The sequence below is a fragment of the Gallinula chloropus genome (genome assembly GCF_964237585.1).
Source record: "Gallinula chloropus genome assembly, chromosome: 2".
NCBI lineage: Eukaryota > Metazoa > Chordata > Aves > Gruiformes > Rallidae > Gallinula > Gallinula chloropus.
Window position 1 is genome coordinate 5,465,841 of NC_140086.1, and position 15,181 is coordinate 5,481,021.

The following is a 15,181-nucleotide window of genomic DNA, read 5'->3' on the forward strand; positions in this document are numbered from 1 at the left end:
CCAACCCTGCAAACATGGATTAGTTTTACTCCATAATATGAATTAAGAGCTTGGTATTTCCCTTGTTGTTGAAATACTACTTTGAGTTGGATGTGGTTTTGCTCTGTGTCAAGCTCTTGGAGAAGACAAATAGTCCCTGGTTTGCATGGCAAGAAGTGTTGGCAGATATAAGGTCTTGGAGATGGCTGTGGCAAATTTTGGCAGCTCTTGAAGTTGCCATCAAGGATTCGAGCTGAATGAATCCACTGAATGAATCCAGAAGGGTGTTCCAAGTTCTTGTGGCCTCACTAATTGACAGAATATGTTCATCATCTCACAGAAAACTTCTAAGAGGGATGAAATAGGGCAATTTATACTTAGCAACCACAGCTCTTTGTCAGTTTTGCGAGCTTAGGAGGCTTCATCTCCTTTGAGCAGCCCTGGCTGGGGGTGAGGAGCTCACAAACTAGTATTGCAATGGGGAAAAAAAAGGAATTATTATAATACTGGATTCATCCAGGAGAGTTTCCCCTGGCCTGTGTTCTACTCTCTAAAATCCCTGAACACATTAAACACCTGGCTTCCCTGCAGCGCAGGAACGTTCGACAACTGCAAACTCTGAAAGCTAAGTAAAGAAAAATCAATGTGTCTCATAAGCAAAACCAGCTGCTTTCCATTGTAAGCCCCAATTATGGAGGCCTGTAATCTTATTAACCATTTACAGTGAAGTTTCCCATATTAGGTATGGATAGAGATTTGATCATAGCTTTCCAGTACCTGAAGAAAAGTCCTTGGCATCGTGGGCTTTCTGATTCTTCCTTTTGGTGTAAGAAGAGCCTGTGTCAGCTGAGGCCGTGGTGGTTTAAATACTCAGTTTTGATGTGTGGTCCAAGAGCAGCAAGTTCCTTGCCTGAAATGTTGGAAGGAGGAAAAGTAAAAGTCCTTCAAAGTCAGCAGGGGCAGTCAAGGAAAAGCAGAGGCCCAAGCTGAGCATCATCTGCTTGAAATCTTCAACAGACATGGAGATCTGGGTGCTGGTGGGGGAAAAAAGCCCTGAGTTGTAGAGGGAGACTGGAGACAGTCACTTTTTCTTATTTTCACAGTTGTTTCAGCTGTAGAGTTTAGTGGTTGCTATGCATATTGTCCAGTTACAGAGTGAGACATAGTCTGCACACCTGCTTTGTTTGTTCCTATGTTCCTCAGTCACTTTTGGACCAGCCTAAGTGCACATTACATGCTAAGGTTTGTAGCTGGAGCTTTGCAATAGCTTGTGAATGTAGCTTTTGGTTTACTGCCAGGGATAAAGGTGGGCTGCATGTGGGCTGGGATGTGTCACTTGACATCCTGCCTGTCCCACTTCGCTGGTTCATCTGCTTGCCATCTCATCTCACTGGGAATGTATTTCTTTTAGCATGTAACTTAGTGTGAATGTGCTGGTTTGGCATTTCTGGTTGTGGAGGGTTGACCTTGGGGCAGCTGCTCCCCTTCCCACCACCCCACCACCCCCCAATTCACCCACCTCAGTAGGATGGGGCAGGGGGGAGTAAGAAATTAAAGTCGTGTCAAAATAAAGGCAGGGGGATCAGTTACTATCACAGGCAAAGGAGACCAAACTTTGGGAAAATGAATTAAATTTACTGCCAAATCGAATAGATGTGGATGGTGAAAAACAAAGACAAAACCCAAACCATCTTCTAAAGCTAAAACACCTGCTCCCCACCCTTTTTACCCCGTTCCCACCTTCAGCCCCTCACTCCCGACTCCTCCCGAGGGCACAGGGCTGGGGCTGAGGGTTGCTGTGGGTCCATGACAGCCCCTCCGAGCTGCTCCTCCCTTCTCCCCCATCTCCCTGCCCCTTCACCGCCCCTCCCCGGGCTGCAGGGCGGGTCTGTGCTCCAGCGGGGCCTCTGCAGGGGTTCCCTGCTCCGGGCCTGCGGCACCTCCTGCTGCGGCCTCGGGGTCCCTGTGCTGCTGCTCCCTCCTTGGCGGGATTCCTCCTGCTCTCTCTGTGCCGCCTTTGGGCCTCGCTGAAACCTGTTTTCCCCCTCCTCCCCCCGGCGCCCCCAGCTCGGCTGAGGGGCTCAGCTGTGTCCTGCGGTGGGGCCCTTGGAGCCGGCTGGGACTGGCTGTGTCCGGCCCGGGGCAGCCCAGGTCTCTCCTCACAGAGCTGCTCAGCAGCCCTGCTGTCCGTGCCAGCGCTCGGTATCGGTTTTGCTGAAGGCAGAGGGAAGGGACAGGCTCAAAGCTGAGTGGAAATCAAGCACCAACAGGGCTGTGTGAAGGGAGACCACAACAGCCACTGCAGAAAGGGTACTCAGGCTGCCGTGGGGAGAAACGCGTGTAGGAGTGATTCATCCTTCTGGTTTTCCTTGTGGGCGTTCTTCCTTAAAGAGCGTGGCTCCTCCACCCTCCAGCTGGATTTTTCTTGACCTTCTCCCTCCTAATCACGTCTTTTGTCTGACATTCAGAGATACCAGTGGCTTGCTCCCACTCCCCAGGTGCGCACTGCGTGTTTATGGTTCACACCGGGTCTCTTCCCAAACAGCCCCTGTTCAGCTCAGCTGCGCAGCCACCGCTTGTGCCGCAGGTCCAGGACCCTCTGCTGTGAACGAGCCTGGGTGGCAGGACAATGAAGAGTGGGAGTCTGCTGGTGTGGGCAGCTCCTGACTGGGAAGACCTCAGTGGTGACCACAGTGCAGGTATGTGGATAATACCATCATGTGCTGCTGTGGCCTTTTACCACAGCAGCAGAATTTCCCCCTCCAGTTGACCCTCAGGACTGGCCGTGATCTGTCACATCTCAATACAAATACTTTTGTCTTCAGTCCCAGAATACCAGTGCTCCCAGTTGTGTCAGCTTTTGTCCTGCATGTGGCAGCTGACCACACTGAGCCGCTCTCCTCCCCAGGCGCAGAAGGTCCTAGTCCATACAGCAGTGACTGATGAATGTGTTGGGGATTTTTTTCTTTTTTGGGGTGTGTCTAAAAGCAGAGTTTCTGTGTTACCCTCTAAATGTCAGTAGTAACACCCCATTGGGAAGCTGAGTGGCAGCTGAAGTCCCACAAAGCCAGGAATGATGACCTGAATGAATCCTGGGAGGTATGTTCTTGGGGCTGGTGGCTCTTTTGGGACCTTTCATCAGTATTGTGTCATAAAATTGTAGCGTCACAGAATGGTTTGTGTTGGAAGGGACCTCAGAGATCAACTAGTTCCAACCCTCTGCCCTGGGCAGGGACACCCTCACTAGACCAGGTTAGAATCCTAGAATCATCATATCCTGAGTTGAAAGGGACCCATAAGGACCATCAAGTCCAACTCCTGGCTCCACACAGGCACAGCCAAGTCAGAGCATGGGACTGAGGGCGTCATCCAGACATGCTGTGACCATTTTCCCAGGGAGCCAGTTCTAGTGCCCAACCACCCTCTCAGTGAAGAACCTCTTCCTAACATCTAAACCTCCCCTGGTGCAGCTTCATGCTGTTCCCTGGGGTTCTCACTGGTCACCAAAGAGAGGATCTTCATGCATTTTTAATACTATTATTTTCAAAAATCAAAACAACACTAGTGTAGCTCTGCACAGCCATTTGAGAAGTGCTCTAGGGCTGAAACATCACTCAGCACTCGCTGCAGCATCCCTGATACGATTTTGATTCATCTAATTTTGGGAGTTTTTTTATAGTGCAACATAGTTTGAAATCCAGACCAGCATTTCCTCTGTGGCTCAGCAGCTTAACTAACTCCCCTGCCAGTCTCTGATCCCACCTACTCTACCTAATGTTTTACATCCTTAGAACAAAAAGGACTGCAGCAGGTTATGGAGTTGCTAGAGCCTTACACCTTGTGTTTCAAGAGCAGCTTAGTGTATCCACACCTGCAAGCTAGAAGTTGTTGGTATTATCCTTTTGGGGACAGTTTCCTGAGAACTTGTCCAAATTAGGGAGTTGCTTGAGACGTCCCCCTCTCTGACTGATTTAGGGCAGGTTGCTGCCCAGCTTTTTGGAGCGGGAGGCTTTGTTCTTTAGGTTCCCATGCTCACTTGGGGTGTTCTTCACCTCCAGAGATTTTACTATTGTTGTCTGACTGATGTGACACTGGGCAAGCATTAATTAACACAGGTAAGGCTCCCACAGCAGGCTAGATCGAGTCAGTAATGCTGAGACTACTCAGAGAGGTCTTTTGTTCTCCCTTCCTGGAAGTATGAGCACTGAGCATGCCAAGTCTGCAGGATTGAAGCTGGAAAGAACTACATGAAGTCTCTGCACTGTCACTTTTCATACAAAACATTTATTTTAAAGTTGCATATAAAGTTCTACACAGGACAGTTACCATTTCTAGAGTTAAAAAAACAACCCCAACAACCCCAAAACCAAAACAAATGACAAAAAAATCCATCTCTCACTCATATGGTATCGCTTCTTCTCAACAAGCCACACTTAAGAGACTTCAGTGTGCATTTTGGCAGATCAACACAAACGGTGTGGAAGTGTCCACTGGAGAAAAATATTCTGGATGTACATATTTACATCATTATCTAACTTTTTACAGCCACAGCAGCTCTTGGAATGGATGTCATCCTCTACAGTTTCTGTGCCAGCATGGCTACTTAGGCTGCAGTGGAGAGGCAGATGTTTTTACAGAAGACATTTTATGAGCTTGGTCCATCACTAATGCCCTGGCACTGCTGCAGAAAAACCACAAGAGGGTTTGATCTGTTCCTGGTTCCCCAAGGAGAAGGGTGAGGATAGCAGACACTGTGTAGAACACCCTCCCCTCACCTCATCTTCCACTCCGAGGAGAAACACAAACTGGGAAAAGGGTCCCTTCTAGTCAGAGGGCAAAAGAGGTTTTGGACTGAAAGCTGCCCCTAAGAAATTTTAAATTTGGATAATGATTGTCTGAAGAAGTAATTTTAAATCATCTAAGCAAGTCCTGCTGTCAGACTGACATTAGTTCTTCTTACCCCACCACGTTTCTAGGGAAGAATTCCATTCTTCAACAAAGCACAAAGTTCAATTTCTAAACTTCTCAAACAAAGCAAAAGCAGATGGCTCAGTATATAAATATATCCAGCATCTGGATTCTCAGTCACAAAAATAACATCCTTTATACAACAGAAAATGGATCAACTATGAAGCAATTCTTCGTTCATCTTAAGATCCAACATCTTCTTTAACAGTTTCATCTTCACCCTCTTCATCCTCATCATCTTCATCTTCTTCCCCCACTTCTCCATCTTGCTTCTCTTTTTCAAGCATTTTTAGGTATTTGCTAGCTAGGATCTTCTTTGGCAAGATATCTGGAAGGTAGAATTCTTTCTTTTATAGTCAGTTTAAACACTTACATTGCCTCATTAACACTGTTGCATCTACACCACTAATGAAACCAAGTCAAAAAGAGCTTTTGTTGAAAACATGATGAAAGTGAATAACCAGGTAAGTGAGTTTGATGTATACAGGAGAAGAGGGAATCACCCACTTATAGTACTAGTAAGAAAGGTAAGGAATATATTTTACAACTCATTACTGGAAACTGTCTTTACATTGATTATTGGATATAGAACACAGTGCTCAATTACTCAACTGCCTCAGATTTAACCCATTTATGTCCTGTGGAGTGGGGTTTCTGTGTTAGGGTAAGATTTTTCTGGGGCTAACAGTGATGGACTCCAGACAAAGCAGAACTGGGTGGTCTGAAATTAAGTCCACAGGGAAGCCAGAGAAAGACTGGGCTAGGAGTATCTTATTCTCAACGTATGTCCTATCCCAGTACCTCTTCTGAGTTGTTACAAGAATCCAAGTATTGGTAAAAAGCATGTGCACTTGCACATATATGTACATATATATATGTATAAAAAGAGAGAGGACCCATATGATCAATCACTTTGAGAAACAAGACTTACAGATTTAAATATGCAATTTTGGGGCCATATAACCTATCACTCTAAGATGCAAAATGATCTTGTTTTATGGACTGAGAGCTTTCAGATGGAGTTGCAGGAATTTAAGAAACACTTAAGGCAACAGGCTTAGAACTAATTAGCCTTGTACAATTTTAAAGCACCAGAAAAAATCTCCTTTCACAAAGAAATGTTTTCAGTTGATGCAGTTTGTTAGTTCCAGTTGAGTGTTATACAGGAGACTAACAGCCAGTAGGAGAATTATGCTTCATGAAACAAATCTGTTTTGTCTGGCCCTGCATGGAGACAGGAGCTGGACTTAATGATCTTGACTTAAGTTTTTGGTGGACGTAAGTTCTTCAGTATGAGGGTGGTGGATCCCTGGAACAGGTTGTCCAGAGACACAGTGGAGGCCCCATCCCTGGAAATATTCAAGGTCAGGCTTGATGGGGCTCTGAGCAGCCTGATCTAGTGAAGATGTCCCTGTTTACTGCTGGGGGTTGGACTAGATGACCTCTAAAGGTCCCTTCCAACCTTACACATTCTGTGATCCTTATGGATCCCTTCCAACTCAAGATATTCTATTGTTATACGAGATCAGTAAGAGCAAGACTTCATTTTCCAAACTGTGTACTGGATTTACTGTCATGCTACAGATACCTGCAAGGAACTGAAAGGTCTCACACTCCTCTGCAGTGTGAGACAGGTCGCTGTACGTTAGTGCGTTCTTCTCCTTGCCTCTGCCATGTTTGTAGGAGTATGTTGCCAGATACTGAACGAAAAGCTCCTGGAAAATTAAAAAGAGAGTAATCAAACTGTGAATTGACACAGAGTTGGCAGTTTTCTTTCTTAAATCCATGTCTGAAGACACAAACACTGTATGTAAGCATACATATACTGGACACTTTGTGGAGCGATCCACTTATTTCAGAAGAGCTGAAGATCATTGCATCTACTTGTAGCGTGGCAGCAGGTTTGGGTCCTGGTACTTAACTCTATTCGTGCTGCTTTAATCACTTTCCACAGGCCCAGCAAGTGACCCCTGGGACCAGAGAGCAGCTGGGGATCATTTCCACGCGGGTTAATTTACACGAGCTGACAGTGGCGGAAAGAGGAGTGTCCCGCCTTGCTCACAGCGCCTGGGAGCTCAGCTGGAAGGGCCGAGGTCCCAAACCCCCTCTTGCCCAGCGGGAGCCTGAAGCGTGGTGCTTCATGGCCGCCGAGTGACAGGCACAGGTAGGAGGGGAAGAGAGGTGCGGCGGGACGGGCTCGAAGGGGACGACGCGGGCAGTGAGAGGAACGACGTGGGAGCCGGAGGCAGCGGTACCTCAGGGAAACACAGGCCCGGCACGGCGCGGAAGGAGCGGGCTCTGCCGAGAGGGAAGGGAAGAGGGAGCCGGTACCGTGGCTTTGGCGGTGAGGAAGAGAGCGTCCTGGTTGATGCTGGAGACCTCCGGCGAGCTCTTCATGATCACGCGGATACGCGACAGGGGCAGCGACACCAGCCGGTTCTCCCCGCCGCTCAACCTCGCCGCCATCTTTCCCCACCTCCAACCGGCTCCGGCCCTTCACCCCCCCACCCCCTCCCCGCTCGCCTCCGCCTTCCCCCAAAACCCAACCCGGGCGGCCGCCGCGGCACGGCCCGCTGGGAGCTGTAGTCTCCGGCCGCCGGGGGGACCCCTCGAGCGGGCGGCGGCCCGCCACGGCGGGACTACAACTCCCGCAGAGCCGCGCGCTCCCCGCCCGCCGAACGGCGGCAGCACCGCAAGTCCCACGGTGCACCCGGGCGCCCGTCCCCGCCTACGTCCTGGTTCCAACTCGCCCCCACCCGCCGTCAGGGGACCCGTGGCTCCCAGGGCGCGCTGAGGCGCCGTGGGTGTCGGGGGGGGGTTACCTCAGGGCCGCGGGTGTCAAGGGGGGGTTGTCAGGCGGCTGCCTCAGGGCCGCGGGTGTCAGGGGGCTACCTCAGGGCCGCGGGCTCTTCTCGCCTTCCCGGCCCCGCGGCGAGGACGGGTTCCCTCGGGAGGAGTGAGGGCTTCACCTTGCTCGGCCCCTTGCTTGGGCCTTAGCCGCGGGCTAGCACCCGAGTGTTGAGGACTTGTTTTTAATGGCAAACAGGCTCGTCCCATACGCGTTCCAATTACAGGCCAGTGGCTACAAAATTGTGAACTCAAAAGTGTAATTACAGGCTGCGGAACACCTCTTCCGCCGGTGTAGCGCGGTGAGGGGAATGCTGTCTGGTAATCCTGATGCCGGTCTGGAGGTGTGTTGAGGTGTGGAGGAGACATGTAAACTATTAAGTCATTATGGGGCTGTGTCTTTATTATTAGCACATTTGCTGTGTACACAGGATAATGGGCATGGAGTTTAGGGCAGAAAGGGATGTACCTGTAAAGAATTACATTAGTACAGGGGAAATAGGGGGAGTTTGTTAACTGATTGTCAGTGGTTTACGTGGAATCTGCCCAGTACATAAGGACAGGGCTTTCCCGCTGATGATGCTGAGTTACTAATAGAAGACAGCACCTCAAGCATTTGTAAACACCTTAGTGCCCGAGTAGCACAGTGATGCGTTCACTGGCATCAGTTCCAGCGTTACAGCTTTTAAGATGTCTTTTACAGTGAGCTATGTCGATAACCTCGTAGCCTGAGTAATTCCCGTGAGACTGCTCTGCGCGTGTTACATCTGAAGTGAAGCACAACGTGCTGTGATGTGATACCCATATCCAGCGGGCTCCGTTTCTTCCCTGGCCCTTATCATCGTGTGACATCTTGTGGAAACAGTTGGCATTGCTGCGACAGTGAACTTCAAAATACGAGTGGGGTCTTTTGTGATTTCAACATGCAAATAACCCCCCGACGAAGTACCAGGATTTCTGAGGGTCTCGAGCTATTTGGATATGGATTTACGATCCATATAGATTCCATATCTGTATTCCATGGCTGTAGTCATTTTACTTAGCTGTGGACAATGCAGGTGGTCTGGGCAAAGCAGGAGTCACTCCCTCTTCTCCTCTAGGCCCTATCTCATCATCAGCTGTTTCCTCTTCTCTCATGCAGTGCTCCCTGGAAGAACTGATGTAGGACTGGGGGTTTTAATTGTAAGAAAATTAAAACTAATAATGGTTGGGTTTTGTGGAGTTTTGTTATTTTTTTTTCTTCTGTTATAAAGTTTACACATCATCATGGCTTGGGGAGAATTTGATAAAATTGAGGGTTTTTTCTTTTTTTGTACTTGGGTAGCTGTATGTGCTGTGCACTGAGTATATTTTTGGTTTTTTTTCTGTTACAATTAGCTCTTTTCCTTCCAATTAGTCACTGGATTATATTTACCTCTCTTTGTTGTGCTTTTTAAAATTTCATCACCTTAGTAACATCTGCCTAATATCTGATAAACTCAGTGGCTTCTCCTTTGCAGTAGTATTCAGTACTTTACTTTTTTCTTCAGTACCATTCTGGGCAGGTGATGTGTTTCAACTGAGGGAGAATAAGAGCTGGAGCACAACAAACTTAAGACATCTCTCCATGCTGCAAGCACATAGTTAGTTTGCAGGAGACAGACTCACATTGTAGCTCTGTAGCCTAAGGTGGGCGTGCACTGAGAATGCTGATTACTGCAGTGGTACTGATCTTTAATATTTTTTTTACTATATTTTGAAATTGCAAAATTGTTGTACTAGTAATGGAATTGAACCTGTTCCTTATTAAAACAAGCTCACCAACCCATAGCGTGCTTCATACTAAACTTTGTTTTGATTCAGAACTGAATTGGTATTGTTATTAAAAGTCTTAAATCTGATTTGGAACATGGGTAAAACAAATATCCCCTTTTCTAAATTTGAAACAACAGTTTGTCTGAAAACTAATGTGCTCCCTTCAATATAGGGACTGTTTGTACTCATTACAGACTGCAGAGCCAGCATCGCATCTTAGTCTCTCCTTGTTGACTCTTGACTCCTGAGTCTGTGGTACAGGACTCCTTCTTTTTGCTGTGCTTTGCAGACCTGAGTAAGAAGCTGCTCAGTTGAGGTACATTTTTTGCTCTCTAACTAGATTAGGTCTAATAAAGGAGTGACCTGAAAAGCTATACTAGTGAAGATTCATTTCTTGTTACTGACACAAGTGAGCTTCTGCATAGCCATCTCATTTCTTTACTCCACTGTGACAGTATATGTCTGGGTGGTGTAGGCACATGCACAAATTTTCCCAGGGTGGAAAAAAAAACCCAAAACCAGATTTCTGCTGACCTGTCTCTCACTTCCCCACTGTAACTCGCACTCTCAGTGCAGTGCCATGGCTTCTGTAAGCTTCTTAACCTCTGCTTCATATTTATGGAACTGGACAGCAGCTTCTGCACCCTGTTAGCACTGCAAGCTGTAGCAGCAGGAGGATGGTGTTAAAGCCTTTTCCTAGCTGCAGTCTCACCCAGCAGTCACATCCTGGTTTTGTCAGGGATAGAGTTAATTTTCCACCTACCAGCTGGTGTAGTGCTGTGTTCTGGGCTGAGGATGAGAATTATGTTGATAAACACTGATTGTTTGTTGCTACTCAATGTTTATGTGAAGTCAAGGACTTTTTGGCTTCTCCTACTTGCCTGCCAGCCAGGAGGCTGGGGGTGTATAAGAATCTAGGAGGGGACATGACTCCTACAGCAGACCCCAGCTGACCAAAGGGATATTCCATACAATATGACATCGTGCTCAGTAAGTAACATGGGGAAGTGGGCTAGGGACTGGGACTGCAGCACAGAAAGTATCTGAGCATCATGGGTCTGCAGGTGGTGAGAAATCACTGGGTTTGTATATTCTATCATCATCTTCCTTTTGCATCCTATTAAGCTGTTATGTCAACCCACAAGTTTTAGCTTTTTTCCCCCTGAGCTACACTAGAATAAATTGATTTGGGGGCTAAATCTGAAGCAGAACCTAACTGAAGTACTGCAGTAACTTGACTCCTCAATTTACTGATTTTACTTCTGCCCTGTACTAAGTGGAAATACTGCAATGGCAGGAGTAAAACCTGGCTCAAATGGAGACAACTTAGTCACATGTACTAATGGGCTATGGGAAAGCAGAAAAGAGAAGTATGTTAAAACACTGAAAAGTACTTCTTTGTATCAGACCTTCATTGTACAGTATTAGGTATTAGAAGAAAAAATGATTCTAGAGCTGATATAATCAGACTTCCCTGTGGAAAAGAATCTGGAAAAAGTGCCTGCAGAATACTCTAAAGTTCCTGGGAGAAGTTAAGAGTACTACTGCAGAAAGAGCAAGTATAACATTGAAAGAGCACGAGGCAACTGCCCCTGTACTGGGCATTGGTGAGGCTGCACCTCGAGTGCTGTGTCCAGTTCTGGCCTCCTCACCATAAGAAGGACATGAAGGTCCTGGAGTGAGTCCAGAGAAGGGCAACCAGGCTGGGGAAGGAGCTGGAGGGCAAATCACATGAGGAGCGGCTGAGGGAGCTGGGGAAGTTCAGCCTGGAGAAGAGGAGGCTGAGGGGAGACCTTATCACCACCTACAACTACCTGAAGGGAGGTTGTAGAGAGGTGGGCGATGGTCTCTTCAGCCAGGGGACAGGAGACAGGACAAGGGGAAATGGCACAAAGCTGCACCAGGGCAGGGTCAGATCAGATGTTAGGGAAACATTTTTCACTGAAAGAGTTGTTGGGATGTGGAACAGGCTGGCCAGGGAGGTGGTTGAGTCACCATCCCTGGATTTGTTTAAAAAAGGGTAGATCAGGTACTTTAGGGATATGATTTAGCATAGGACTGGGAACGGTTGGACTTGATGACGTTAAAGGTCTTGTCCAACCTTGTGATTCTCTGAACTGTAGTTGCAGTGAAGACCTTCAACTTTTTTGAGAGAGAACCTGAAGACTAAATTTCTTGGCAAAGAAAAAAACAAAACAAAACAAAACAAAAAAAAAACCAAACAAAAAAACAAAAACCCAAAACCTCCTGTGAAGTTTTCTACACACAAAAATGGGATGTGGCTAAAAAAGTGGCCACTGTGTTGCTGAGTGACATTTTAAATCTGATCCATGTGCATTTAAGAACAGACTAATAAGAGAATTTTTTATGATCTGCTGTCACAAAAAAATACCAAACCAACTGGTATTCACCATTCCTGTGTAAAGGACAGTGGGTAAGTGCTGGACCAGGGAAAAAGTTGTGTCAGCAAAGAAGGAGGGAGCTGAAGTCAGTCTGGCAGAGCAGAAACACAGTATGTGGATTAGTTGGCACAGACAGTAAGTTAATGCACAAACAGAAGATGACTGGACTAAGTTACTCAAACATTTGGAAGTCTCAGGTAGGGCTCTCAGGGTTGGAGTTCATCCACTACAACAGCTGGAGTGATGAAGATTTTTAGAAGCAAAAATAAACGAACGGAAGCCAAGACTTAGTCAGACAATGCCATGTCTAATCTTCCGTTTCCATTTTTAATAGATATGCATTCAGACAGCTTCCCTTCAGAGCTGTGCTGCCACTTGGAACTATTCAGAATATCACATACCCTCATCCTGGAGGATCTTAGGAGACAGAGTAGTTTAATGACAATGAGAAAGCTCTAGATGACAGTGTTTACAGAACCACAGTCTAAATTATCTTCTAGAGATGATAAAATATTAGGTACTCCAATTTACATTTAGACATGTTTTGTAATTATGATATTAATGCAAGCCTTAGAGTCATCACCTTTTTGTCTTGTAGGGAAGAAGCGAAACGACGATTATGGAGGCCAGATGCCCACCAAAGCTGTTCTGTCACTCCCCTCCTCAGCTGGACAGGGGAGAGAAAATAGAACAAAAGGCTCCTGGGTTGAGATAAGGACAGGGAGATCACTCAACAACTACCGTCACTGGTAGAACGGGCTCAACTTGGGGAAAATTGATTTAATTTATTACCAATGAAAACAGAGCCACAATCACAGACATAAACCCAAATCTTAACACCTCCTCCCACCCCTCCCTTCCTGTGCCTAACTTTGCTCCCAATTTCTGTCCCTCCTTCCTCTGAGCAGCACAGGGGGACAGGGAATGGTGGTTGCAGTCGGTTCATCACATGCTGTCTCTGCTGCTCCTTCTCCTCAGGGGAGGACTCTTCCCACTCTTCCCCTGCTCCATCGTGGGGTCCCTCCTACAGGAGACAGTCCTCCATGAACTTCTCCAGTGTGAGTCCTTCCCACAGGCTGCAGTTCTTGACAAACTGTTTCTGCATGAGTCTTTTCTGTGGGATACAGCCCTTCAGGAGCAGACTGCTTCTGAGTGGGTCCCCCACAGGGTCACAAGTCCCGCCAGCAAACCTCCTCTGGTGTAGGCTTCTCTCTCCATGGGCTGCAGGTCCTAGAAGGAGCTTGCTCTAGCACAAGCTTTCCATGGTGTCACATCCTCCTTTGGGTACATCCAGCTGCTCCAGTCTGGTGTCCTCCACAGGCTGCAGGTGGGGTCTCTGCTCCCCATCATCCTCCATAGGCTGCAGGGCAACAGTCTCCCTCACCATGGTCTTCTCCACGGGCTGCAAGGGAATGTCTGCGCTGTGCCTGGAGCACCTCCTCTCCCTCCTTCTTCATTGACCTTGGTGTCTGTGGTGGTTGTTCTCACATACTCTCATTGCTCTGGCTGCAACTGATCTTGCTGTGGCACATTTTTTAAAAATGTGTTATCCCTGAGGTGCAAACACCATTCCTGATGGGCTTACCCTTGGCCACTGGCAGGTCCATCTTGGAGCCAGCTGGTATTGGTTCTGTCAAGACATGGAGGAAGCTGCTAGCATATTAATCTGTATCATCTTTGAATTCACATGAAATCGATTTACACCAGTGCAGGGAATACATCTATGAACACGTCTGCTCATCCATAACCTTCAAATCACTGCAAGTGTTACTGAAGTTACTGTGTTGGAGTGCTGCTGCCTTTAAGTCATAACACACAAAAGTGTAAGTCCAACCAAATGTTTTCTAAACCAAAACTTTAATGGGGTCAGGAAAAAGGTAGAATGGTCGTACTGAACAGGCGTCTTGTATGACAGACGCTTCAGCAGATGGCCCAGGATGTCATTTGGGAACTAATACCACATGAATCTAAGCTTAGTATGATGAGAAACCTGTGTGTAACACTGATGGGTAAGGTGAGTATGCCCAGTTCCAGGAAGTTATTTTGGACAGTGTCCCAGTCCAAAGGGAGGGCTTCTGGTCACAGATCTGCTGCTCTGAGGAGAACCACACAAAGAGGGTCTTCAGCGAGGGCTCCATTTATACCTTGGGTTGAGTCAGAGCTGTGGTTATCTCTTGGTTGTGGTCCTCCCTTTGGTGGAGGGGGTCTCCTAGGTGGACTTCCTGGCTGAGTTGGTCTCTGTTGGCTCAGGTATGTGGAATCCATTGCTGGGGGTTCTCTCTGTATGTGCACTGCAAAAATAGAGGCAGAGAACACTCCCATGCCAGAGGAGCTGCAAACTGAGGCTCAACAATTTTCACTGCCCTTGCTGTGACTAAATAGCAAGGGTGGCAAAGGAAGGCTTGTGAGAACAGATCATACACCGTTCCTTTCCCTTGACAGTCAGACAGCAAGAAGATGGTTTGCATGATGATCTGCCCTAACAAATGGACGAAATACTTGGACCAGGCAGCTCCAGGGGGAATGGGGTGGTAGCAGGTTGATCTTTTCTATGGTGAGTAGTAGCAGCATGTTGGGAGAGTTGGTGGCAACTTGGAACATGTGCCTGCTCTCCTGTGTTATTATGGAATGTTAAAAAAACCTACTGGAATGAGGAAAAGGTTGTCAGAGGTCATTATTCCTAATGTGTAAGCAAGGATGTATATAACAAAAATTATATATATGTGTGTATATATATATAATGTTTATATATATAAAAAGTAAAATTATAGAAGAGCTGTTTGCTGAATACTGATTTCTAACTCTCCACAGACCTGGCACCTCAGTGATGTACAAAGAAGTAAGTTTGCAGTTTGTGTTTTCACATGCATCTGTAAGGTTAATAAATGTTCTCTATGTTAAAGACACCCAGCTCTCAGGTGTCCCTCTTTAAAATGGTGTCTCTTATGTTTTTCACTGAATTTTCTGACCTGTCACTGAGGAATATGTGCTTACCATGTTATTAAAGAAGTAATTATTCTTCTAAAATGGGTTAAGACCATTCATTTGCCTACATTTACATTTAATATTGGAGGTAGGTGTGATCTGAGTGGCCCTTCCCAGGGGCCGTAATCCTTCCCCAGCAATACACTCAATAACAAACTCTCTCTAATAGTGACCTTTGAGGGACCCACAGTGCCAATAATGTAAGT

The 15,181-nt window shown here is 46.9% G+C and overlaps 1 protein-coding gene across 1 annotated transcript; it reads right to left on the reverse strand.

Moving 5' to 3' along the window:
* Window positions 1-4,253: 4,253 nt before the first annotated feature.
* On the reverse strand, window positions 4,254-7,413 carry CHRAC1 (chromatin accessibility complex subunit 1; the record flags this gene model as incomplete). The annotated part of the gene is made up of 3 exons (XM_084260000.1): window positions 4,254-5,275; window positions 6,536-6,662; window positions 7,279-7,413. The coding sequence occupies 3 exons, from the start codon at window positions 7,411-7,413 to the stop codon at window positions 5,130-5,132; spliced, it is 408 nt and encodes a 135-aa protein (XP_084116126.1). The 3' UTR covers window positions 4,254-5,129.
* Window positions 7,414-15,181: the final 7,768 nt, after the last annotated feature.